This window comes from Mus musculus, chromosome 14 (genome assembly GCF_000001635.26).
Source record: "Mus musculus strain C57BL/6J chromosome 14, GRCm38.p6 C57BL/6J".
NCBI lineage: Eukaryota > Metazoa > Chordata > Mammalia > Rodentia > Muridae > Mus > Mus musculus.
The window spans coordinates 50308627-50321075 of NC_000080.6; the positions used below are offsets into that span (position 1 = coordinate 50308627).

Here is a 12449-nt window from a genome sequence, read left to right on the forward strand (position 1 = left end):
AACATGGTCAGGGTCACTTCAGGCCTTCATCTTCAGACAGGGGGAAGATCTGAGCTCCAGACCTCTGTACACCTTCTCTGCAATAGGAGAGCTTGCCTGCAGAGAGTTTTCTGAGCACTGGGACTCAGGATAGAGTTGGATTCCCAGGAGTGCCAACAGAGGCTAACAGAATCACAGGAGGAACAAGCTCCAGCCAGAGACACCTAGAACATCTAACTCCAGAGATTAACAGATGGCGAAAGACAAATGTAAGAATCTTACTAACTGAAACTAAGACCACTCAGCATCATCAGAAACCAGTACTCCCATGACAGCGAGTCCTGGATACCCCAACACACCCAAAAGGCAAAATTCAGATTTAAAATCATATCTCATAATGCTGCTAGAGGATTTTAAGAAGGGCATTAATAACTCACTTAAAGAAATACAGGAGAACACTGCTAAACAGGTAGAAGATCTGAGAGGAAGCACAAAAATCCCTCAAATAATTACAGGAAAATACTGCTAAACGTGTAGAAGTACTTAAAGAAGAAACACAAAAATCCCTTAAAGAATTACAGGAAAACACAACCAAACAGGTGATGGAATTGAACAAAATCATCAAAGACCTAAAAAAGGGAAGTAGAAAAAATAAAGAAAGACCAAAGGGAGACAACTCTGGAGATAGAAATCCTAGGAAAGAAATCAGGAACCATAGATGTGAGCATTGGCAACAGAATACAAGAGATGTAAAAGAGAATCTCAGGTGCAGAAGATTCCATAGAAAACATGGACACAACAATCAAAGAAAATGCAAAATGCAAAAAGATCCTAACTCAAAACATCGAGGAAATCCAGGACACAATGAGAAGACCAAACCTAAGAATAATAGATATAGATGAGAATGAAGATTTTCAACTTAAAGGGCCAGTAAATATCTTCAACAAAATTATAGAAGAAAACTTCCCTAACCTAAAAGAACAGATGCCCATGAACATACAAGGAGACTACAGAACTCCAAATAGACTGGACCAGAAAAGAAATTCCCCCGTCACATAATAATCAGCACAACAAGTGCACTAAATAAAGATAGAATATTAAAAGCAGTAAGGGAAAAAGGTCAAGTAACATATATAGGCAGACCTTTAGAATAACACCAAACTTCTCACCAGAGACTATGACAGCCAGAAGATCTGGTCCTTTGAAAAAATCATCATGATAGATAAACCATTAGCCAGACTAACCAGAGGACCCAGAATCAGTATTCAAATTAGTAAAATCAAAAATGAAAAGGGAGACATAACAATGAAATATATCTTAAAATAATTGTTCTAATGTTGAAGATTAACAGTTGAAAATATTAAAATCATGTTCTACAAACATCAAAAAAAGAAAAGTCAAATAATGAAAAGCCAACATTCACGTGGAAACTGAACAACACTCTTTTCAATGACACCTTTAAAGAAAGAAACTAAAGACTTTTTAGAGTTTAATGAAAATGAAGCCACAAAATATCCAAACATATGGGACACAATGAAAGCATTTCTAAGAGGGAAACTCATAGCTCTGAGTGCCTCCAAAAAGAAACAGGAGAGAGCACACACTAACAGCCTGACAACACATCTAAAAGCCCTAGGAAAAAAGGAAGAAAATTCACCCAAGAGGAGTAGAAGGCAGGAAATAATCAAACTCCAGGGTGAAATCAACCAAGTGGAAAGAAGAAGAACTATTCAAAGAATTAATCAAATGAGGAGTTGGTTCTTTGAGAAAATCAACAAGATAGATAAACCCTTAGCTAGACTCAGTAGAGGGCACAGGGACAACATCCTAATTAACAAAATCAGAAATGAAAAGGGAGACATAACAACAGATCCTGAAGAAATCCAAAACACCATCAGATCTTTCTACAAAAGGCTGTACTCAACAAAACTGGAAAACCTGGACGAAATGGACAAATTTCTAGACAGATACCAGGTACCAAAGTTAAATCAAGATCAAATTAATGATCTAAACAGTCCCATATCCCCTAAAGAAATAGAAGCAGTCATTAATAGTCTCCCAGCCAAAAAAAGCCGAGGACCAGATGGGTTTAGTGCAGAGTTCTACCAGACCTTCAAAGAAGATCTAATTCCAGTTCTGCACAAACTATTCCACAAAATAGAAGTAGAAGGAACTCTACCTAACTCATTCTGTGAAGCCACAATTACTCTGATACCTAAACCACAGAAAGATCCAACAAAGATAGAGAACTTCAGACCAATTTCCCTTATGAATATAGATGCAAAAATCCTCAATAAAATTCTTGCTAACCGAATCCAAGAATACATTAAAGCAATCATCCATCCTGACCAAGTAGGTTTTATTCCAGGGATGCAGGGATGGTTTAATATATGGAAATCCATCAATGTAATCCATTATATAAACAAACTCAAAGACAAAAACCACATGATCATCTCGTTAGATGCGGAAAAAGCATTCGACAAGATCCAACACCCATTCATGATAAAAGTCTTGGAATGATCAGGAATTCAAGGCCCATACCTAACCATGAGAAAAGCAATCTACAGCAAAACAGTAGCCAACATCAAAGTAAATGGTGAGAAGCTGAAAGCAATCCCACTAAAATCAGGGCCTAGACAAGGCTGTCCACTCTCTCCATACCTATTCAACATTGTACTTGAAGTCCTAGCCAGAGCAATTAGACAACAAAAGGAGATCAAGAGGATACAAATTGGAAAAGAGGAACTCAAAATATCACTTTTTGCAGATGATATGAGTGTATATATAAGTGACCCTAAAAATTCCATCAGAGAACTCCTAAAACTGATAAACAGCTTCAGTGAAGTAGCAGGATATAAAATTAACTCAAACAAGTCAATGGCCTTTCTCTACACAAAGAATAAACAGGCTGACAAAGAAATTAGGGAAACAACACCCTTCTCAATAATCACAAATAATATAAAATATCTTGGCGTGACTCTAACTAAGGAAGTGAAAGATCTGTATGATAAGAACTTCAAGCCTCTGAAGAAAGAAATTAAAGAAGATCTCAGAAGATGGAAAGATCTCCCATGCTCATGGATTGGCAGGATCAACATTGTAAAAATGGCTATCTTGCCAAAAGCAATCTACAGATTCAATGCAATCCCCATCAAAATTCCAACTCAATTCTTCAACAAATTAGAGAGAGCAACCTGCAAATTCATCTGGAATACCAAAAAACCTAGGATAGCAAAAACTCTTCTCAAGGATAAAAGAACCTCTGGTGGAATCACCATACCTGACCTAAACTTTTACTATAGACCAATTGTGATAAAAACTACATGGTACTGGTATAGTGACAGACAAGTGGACCAATGGAATATAATTGAAGACCCAGAAATGAACCCACACACCTATGGCCACTTGATCTTCGACTAGGGAGCTAAGACCATCCAGTGGAAGAAAGACAGCCTTTTCAACAAATGGTGCTGCCACAACTGGTTGTTATCATGTAGAAGAATCCGAATTGATCCATTCCTATCTCCTTGTACTAAGGTCAAATCTAACTGGATCAAGGAACTTCACATAAAACCAGAGACACTGAAACTTATAGAGGAGAAAGTAGGGGAAAGCCTTGAAGATATGGGTACAGGGGAAAAATTCCTGAATAGAACAGCAATGACTTGTGCTGTAAGATCGAGAATCGATAAATGGGACCTCATAAAATTGCAAAGCTTCTGCAAGGCAAAAGACACCGTTAATAAGACAAAAAGACCACCAACAGATTGGGAAAGGATCTTTACCTATCCCAAATCGAATAGGGGACTAGTATCCAATATATATAAAGAACTCAAGAAGGTGGACTCCAGAAAATCAAATAACCCCATTAAAAATGGGGCTCAGAACTGAACAGAGATTTCTCACCTGAGGAATACCGAATGGCAGAGAAGCACCTGAAAAAATGTTCAACATCTTTAATCATCACGGAAATGCAAATCAAAACAACCCTGAGATTCCACCTCACACCAGTCAGAATGGCTACGATCAAAAATTCAGGTGACAGCAGATGCTGGCGAGGATGTGGAGAAAGAGGAACACTCCTCCATTGTTGGTGGGATTGCAAGCTTGTATAACCACTCTGGAAATCAGTCTGGCGGTTCCTCAGAAAATTGGACATAGTACTACCGGAGGATCCCACAGTACCTCTCCTGGACATATATCCAGAAGATGTACCAACTGGTATGAAGGACACATGCTCCACTATGTTCATAGCAGCCTTATTTATAATAGCCAGAAGCTGGAAAGAACCCAGATGCCCCTCAACAGAGGAATGGATACAGAAAATGTGGTACATTTACACAATGGAGTACTACTCAGCTATTAAAAAGAATGAATTTATGAAATTCCTAGGCAAATGGATGGACCTGGAGGGCATCATCCTGAGTGAGGTAACCCAATCACAAAGGAACTCACACAATATGTACTCACTGATAAGTGGATATTAGCCCAAAACTTAGGACACCCAAGATATAAGATACAATTTGACAAATGCATGAAACTCTAGAAGAATGAAGACCAAAGTGTGGACACTGTGCCCCTTCTTAGAATTGGGAACAAAACACCCATGGAAGGAGTTACAGAGACAAAGTTTGGAGCTGAGACGAAAGGATGGACCATCCAGAGACTGCCATATCTAGGGATGCACCCCATAATCAGCATCCAAACGCTGACACCATTGCATACACTAGCAAGATTTTATCGAAAGGACCCAGTCTCTTGTGAGACTATGCCGGGGCCTAGCAAACACAGAAGTGGATGCTCACAGTCAGCTATTGGATGGATCACAGGGCCCCCAATGAAGGAGCTAGAGAAAGTATCCAAGGAGCTAAAGAGATCTGCAACCCTGTAGGTTCAACAACATTATGAACTAACCAGTACCCCGGAGCTCTTGTCTCTAGCTACATATGTATCAAAGGATGGCCTGGTCGGCCATCACTAGAAAGAGAGACCCATTGGACACACAAACTTTATATGCCCCAGTACAGGGGAACGCCAGGGCCAAAAAAAAATGGGAATGGGTGGGGAAGGAAGTGGGGGGGAGGGTATGGGGGACTTTTGGGATAGCATTGGAAATGTAATTGAGAAAAATATGTAATAAATTTTAAAAAAAAGAATACTTTCAACTGTTTTAAATTATAACCTTGCGGGGTTTCATTGTTCCAACCTATGGCACTCTTTTTTTTTCTGTTTACATATTATCTCTAGCCAAAGAAGTTCCATAAAGTTAATTTCTGTGTACTATTGAAATGACTCTAGAAGTCTTTGGTAGCTTTCAAACACAATATATGTCTCAGACCTATTTCTTTCCCTTAAAAAAAAAAAAAAAGAATTTAGGTTACTTTATCTACTTAGCCATTGCTTCGGTAATTTCCGTATTCTAAGGTTAAATGACACTGCATTGCTTCTTTTTCTATTTATTAATAAAGTTGATGAATAGTTTAAAAAAAGAAAAAAGAAAAGTCTATTTGAAGCCATAAGTCTTTTTTTCCCCTCTTCTGTATTTCTTTTTTTTTTCAATTTTTTTAATTAGGTATTTTCTTCATTTACATTTCCAATGTTATCCCAAAATTCCCCCATACCCTATCCCCCACTCCCCTACCCAATCACTCCCACTTCTTGGTCCTGGCATTCCCATGTACTGAGGCATATAAAGTTTGCACGACCAATGGGCCTCTCTTTCCATTGATGGCCTACTAGGCCATCTTCTGATACATATGCAGCTAGAGACACAAGCTCCGGGGGGTAGGGGTGGGGGCTACTGGTTAGTTCATACTGTTGTTCCACCTATAGGGTTGCAAACCCCTTTAGCTCCTTGGGTACTTTCTCAAGCTCCTCCATTGGGGGCCCTGTGATCCATCCAATAGCTGACTGACAGAATCCACTTCTGTGTTTGCTAGGCCCCCGCATAGTCTCACAAGAGAGAGTTATATCTGGGTCCTTTCAGCAAAATCTTGCTAGTGTATGCAATGGTGTCAGCGTTTGGAGGCTGATTATGGGATGGATCCCGGGATATGGCAGTCTCTAGATGGTCCATCCTTTTGTCTCAACTCCAAACTTTGTCTCTGTAACTCCTTCCATGGGTGTTTTGTTCCCAATTCTAAGAAGGGGCAAAGTGTCCACACTTTTGTCTTCATTCTTCTTGAGTTTCATGTGTTTTGCAAATTTTATCTTATATCTTGGGTATTTTAAGTTTCGGGCTAATATCCAATTATCAGTGAGTACATATCATGTGAGTTCTTTTCTGGTTGGGTTACTTCACTCAGGATGATGCCCTCCAGGTCCATTCATTTAACTAGAAATTTCATAAATTCATTCTTTTTAACAGCTGAGTAATACTCCATTGTGTAAATGTACCACAATAAACCACATTATCTGTATCCATTTCTCTGTTGAGAGGCATCTGGGTTCTTTCCAACTTCTGGTTATTATAAATAAGGCTGCTGTGAACATCGTGGAGCATGTGTGTTTCTTACTTCTTCTTGATATATGCCCAGGAGAGGTATTGCAGGATCCTCCAGTAGTACTATGTCCAATTTTCTGAGGACCTGCCAGACTGATTTTCAGAGTGTTGAAAGATCTCCCATGCTCATGGATTGGCAGGATCAATATAGTAAAAATAGCTATCTTGCCAAAAACAATCTACAGATTCAATGCAATCCCCATCAAAATTCCAACTCAATTCTTCAACGAATTAGAAAGAGCAATCAGCAAATTCATATGGAATAACAAAAAACCTAGGATAGCAAAAACTCTTCTCAAGGATAAAAGAACCTCTGGTGGAATCACCATGCCTGACCTAAAGCTTTATTACAGAGCAATTGTGATAAAAACTACATGGTACTGGTATAGCGACAGACAAGTAGAACAATGGAATAGAATTGAAGACCCAGAAAGGAACCCACACACCTATGGTCACTTGATCTTTGACAAAGGGATCAAAAACCATCCAGTGGAAAAAAGACAGCATCTTCAACAAATGGTGCTGGCACAACTGGTGGTTATCATGTAGAAGAATCCGAATTGATCCATTCCTATCTCCTTGTACTAAGGTCAAATCTAAGTGGATCAACAAGCTCCACATAAAACCAGAGACAGTGAAACTTATTGAGGAGAAAGTAGGGAAAAGCCTCGAAGATATGGGCACAGGGGAATAATTCCTGAATAGAACAGCAATGGCTTGTGCTGTAAGATGGAGAATTGACAAATGGAACCTCATGAAACTGCAAAGCTTCTGCAAAGCAAAAGACACCGTCAATAAGACAAAAAGGCCACCAAAAGATTGGGAAAGGATCTTTACCTATCCTAAGTCAGATAGGGGACTAATATCCAATATATATAAAGAACTCAAGAAGGTGGACTCCAGAAAATCAAATAACCCCATTAAAAACTGGGGTGCAGAGCTTAACAAAGAATTCTCACCTGAGGAATACTGAATGACTGAGAAGCATCTGAAAAAAATGTTCAGCATCCTTAATCATCAGGGAAATGCAAATCAAAACAACCCTGAGATTCCATCTCACACCAGTCAGAATGGCTAAGATCAGAAATTCAGGTGACAGCAGATGCAGGCGTGGATGTGGAGAAAGAGGGATACTCTTATGTATTTCTTATGAATGGGGGATTTTAAAAGAAATGCTTTACTACCACCCTGGAAATGAATCTTTTGGTGACCTCTGCTGGTTACCAATATACTATTATGTTAGCCTTTGCCTTTGTCACCTATACATTTTCATTCTTTTGCCATTTCTCCAGCCTTGAAAAATCACACAAAAGGTTCCTGTACAGCTATTTCTATTCTTTTATTTTCTGAATTGAAATTTTCACTTTAGTTTTAGACCTTCAGTCGTCTATGTGATGTGTGGAATCAATTTTGACAATGTCTCAAGATGCTTATCCAACTTTCAACCAAAAGTTATCTAAAAAGAAAAGGAAGGACATTTCATATTGGTCAAAGGAAAAATCTACCAAGATGAACTCTCAGTTCTGAACATCTATACTCCAAATGCAAGGGCACCCACATAATAATAGTAGAATCTTCAACACCCTACTCTCAGCAATGGACAGATCATGGAAACATAAACTAAACAGAGACACAGTGGAAACAAATAGAAGTTATGAACCGAGTGGATCTAACTAATATTTATTGAACATTTCATCCTAAATCAAAAGAATATACCCTCTGCTCAGCACCTCACAGTACCTTCTCCAACATTGACCATATAATTGGTCACAAAATAGGCTTCAACAGATACAAGAAGCATGAAATAATCCCATGCACCCTATCAGATCATCATGGACTAAGGCTGGTCTTAAATACCAACAAAAACAACGGAAAACACACATACACATGAAAGCTGAACAACAGATTAACTGAGACTGCTGGTCCTCCTACAGAATTGTCCTTCTCCTCAGCTTCTTTCAGCCATCCCTAATTCAACAAGAGCCTGCAGCTTCTATCCATTGGTTGGGTACAAATATCTGCATCTGATTCTTTCAGCTACTTGTTGGGTTTTCTGGAAGGTAGACATGATAGATCCCTTTTTGTGAGCACTCCATAGCCTCAGTAATACTGTCAGGCCTTGGGAACCTCCCCTTGAGCTGGATCCCACTTTGGGCCTGTCACTGAACCTTATTTTCCTCAGGTTCCTTTTATTTCCATCCCTGTAATTTTTTCAGACAGGAACAATTATGGGTCAGAGATGTGACTGTGGGATGGCAACCCCATTCCTCACTTGATGTCTTGTCTTCCTGCTGGAAGTGGGCTCTATAAGTTCCCTTTCCCTACTCTGGGGCATTTTATCTAAGGTCCCTCCCTTTGAGTCCTGAGAGTCTTTTACCTCCCAGGTCTCTGTTAGCACTAATGGCATTTGGGGCCAAGTAATTCAGGGAAGCAGGCCACTGTGTCATATTTATGTGGTCATACATTTTGAACTTCTAATGAACTCTTTTGTGACTAAAAGTGGGAAAAATGTTATGTAACATTTGTTTGGAAAATAAAGGTAAGGATTTTTGTCAGATCTATTAAAAATCATCTCCACTCATCTACTGGTGAGAATGGCAAAATGGATCCCCAAATTTTACTTGATTATTTCCTCCACGAGTCAGGATAGGTCATGACTCAGTAGCTTGTCAAAGAATACCCCTCCCTGTCAATATTAACTTTATATTTTTCAAAGTAAACAATTAGTGTTCCACTGCTTCTTTACATTATTAGCTTAGATATGTTCAGCAAATATTCTTACACTGGTGTTTGAAAACCACAAAAAGTTAACAGGCACTTTTCAAGTAATATTATTAATAATGACACAAGCATAAGTTATAAAACACAAGCAACTTCTGAATATATATTAGCTGCTTCTGATATTAAAGAAAAACAATGAAGTAATACAAAATCTGGAACCATAATGCATTATTTATTATGTATGTGTATGTGTTTTGAATTTTCATGTTTTTAAAACTGTTTTAAAATGTATAGAATTCAAAATGTACTGTTTTATTCAGTTCCAGGTGATGAGGTGTCACTCAATATTCAGGAATCAGAAGTGTAGTCTGTGTCATTGCATCCCTAGAAAAGAAGTCATGTTGAGCACAGAAGATGAAGGAAGTTCAATATAAGAAAAAACAAGTTTAAGGCAAACAATCAACATAAATGTACCACCACTCCACCTTGAGATACACTGGGCCAGGCATGAATTATTTCCTAAACTAAGAAATGTACCTTTGCAAGTAAGTAATAATAATACATATGATCTCTGGAGGACCTTTTGTTATTCATTTATATTTTTCTTGATGCTGACAGAAATTTATCTTTTTCAATATCTAGTCATATTATATAATATAAAGTAAAAGACTAAATTGAGCTCAGCATACACATAGTTGAGAACTCCTTTCATGGAGACTTCTTTGTTTTAAAATTAAACATTAACATTTAAGCAAATTAGAATTTCTTGTGAAATCAGATATTTATACTTACCTTTTATATTCTGAAACACGGTTATTAGTTGAGTTCTAAGTATCCGAATATAAAAATTACCCCATAATGAGCAATTTACTAGCCCCTGAAGTATGTCATATTTAAGTAGGTATCATCTATATAAACTAAAAAACATAATTTAATGGAAAATAATTGAATTATAGTGTTATATTTCAACATTTATTATGCTAAATCTATTCAAATTAATATGACACATGAAAGTATCAACCATGGGAAACAAACAATGGCAAAGGAGATAGAAGGTTTGAATTTAAAGCATGCAGATACATGTCTGCTGATCCCTGTCAGCACAGAGCCATTTCCTTCATACCAGGCTTTCCTCTGAAGGTTATTATGTAGGCTATAAAAACTGAGTTGATTGGTGAATACATTTGAAATGGGGAAATCTTATAGCAAACAAAACATATTGTGCTCTGGATGCATAAATACCATTTCCATAGTTGGTAAAGGCTTCAGATTTGTCAGCAATACTAGTCAATCTGAGCTGCCTGACACAGGAGTTGAGGTGGCGTATAGAACAGAATCTCCAGGTTCTATCAAGTCTGGGAGAGTTGGAAATAAGGGACAAAGAAAACAACTTTTTCCAGGCTCAGAAAGAAAGTTTGCCAAATACTCCTATTGAACGAAAAATGAAACACACCAATACTTAATTTGGTATGAAATTATGTTTACTTGCTAGCCACTCCTTTAAGTGCATAATGAAAATATCTCCAAAGTCTCATTTACCTTCTTATTTCACAACATGCATTCTCCTCACAGACCTGCTATGGAATAGATATTCAGTGAACAAGTAGTGAATATGTGTGCTTAAGGAGACAGTTATTAAATCTAAATTCCAATAACAGGCTGCTTGACATTTCACAGTGAATTTGTTTCCACTTTAATATGTTTGTGCTTCACCTTAGAAGAAGTATAGAAAAGAGATGAGTTTAATCCCTGAGAGAAGTACTCAGTGCTTAAGGATACTTGTTATTTTTATAGGAGACCCAGATTTTGTTCCCAAAACCTAAATATTGACTCACAACTCTCTATTAACTCCAGCTCCATGGGATTCAAGGCCACCTTCTGACCTCTATAGGCACCAGGCATACATATGATACACATAAACAGATGAAGAAAAAACATTTATACATTTATACATACAAAATAAAAATAAATAAACCTTAAAACAGAGTTCAAATAAGAGAAAGTAAATGTGACATTACCACCACTTCCTGTGTTAGAACAATGTAAAATATATCATTTACTTTTCACTTTTCTTTGCAAAAAATATATCTATTCACCAGCTTTCTCATGGCTGCCTTCACTTCCTTGTTTCTCAATGTATAGATGATGGGGTTGAGTAAAGGGAATATCACAGTATGAAACACAGACACCACCTTATCTAGAGAAAACGAGTCAAATGGGCGAGCATAAATGTAGATGGATGGTCCAAACATTAGCACCACTATGGTGATGTGGGAATAACAAGTGGATATAGCCCTGCTGGTGCTCTCACCTGAGCTTGAGTGTTTCTTAAGCATGGTCAGAAGAAAGGCGTAGGACATTAGCAGAGCAATGAAGCATACCACAGAGATCAGGCCACTGCTAAAGATCATGACCATTTCTTCCAGGAAAGTATTGGCACAAGCAATCCGGACAACCTGAGTGATGTCACAAAAATAATTGTCTAGTTCATTGGGCCCACAAAATGGGAGTCGAACAATGAGAGCCACCTGTATTATAGAATGTACGAAGCCCCCTGTCCAGGAGAGGGCCACTAAGATACAACAGAGCCGGCGGTTCATGATGGTAGCATAGTGGAGAGGGCGGCAGATGGCAGCGTAGCGGTCAAAAGCCATCACTGTCAGCAGGAACATCTCAGAGGCCCCGACAAAGTGCAAGAAGAAGAGTTGAGCAATACACCCACCAAAGGATATTATCTTCCTTTCCACAAAGAAGTCTACAAGCATCTTAGGCGCTGTGATAGAGGAATACCAAATATCAAGGAAGGCTAGATTAGCCAGCAGGAAATACATGGGAGAACTCAAATGGGAATCAAGCCTGATTGTGCAGATAATAAGGATATTCACTGGAAGTATGAATAAATAAAAGGATAAAAATATAACAAACAAGACTAGCTGCACTTCCCGAGTCTGAGATAGACCAGTGAGAATAAATTCGGTCACGGTGGTATCATTTGCAGGTTCCATTTCTTCAATTAATTTGTCATTATGGCTATGGAAAATAAAATTATAATTACTACAAATAATAATTAACTAGAGCTATATCACTATTTTCAAAATTATAATATATTTGCATCATTAATAGATTACACAGGGGTAATGGAAGATGGCTCAGTGCTCTTGTAGAGAACCTTAGTTCAGTTCCCACCACCCATTGGGGCAGCTAATATGCAATTTTAGCCACAAAATATCGACATTGTTTTCTAGTC

The 12449-nt window shown here is 38.1% G+C and overlaps 1 protein-coding gene across 1 annotated transcript; it reads right to left on the minus strand.

Moving 5' to 3' along the window:
* Window positions 1-11209: 11209 nt before the first annotated feature.
* Window positions 11210-12242, minus strand: Olfr734 (olfactory receptor 734). The gene has a single exon (NM_146664.2). It carries the CDS (start codon window positions 12205-12207, stop codon window positions 11266-11268), a length of 942 nt encoding a protein of 313 aa, NP_666875.1. The 5' UTR covers window positions 12208-12242; the 3' UTR covers window positions 11210-11265.
* Between the last annotated feature and the right edge of the window lie 207 nt (window positions 12243-12449).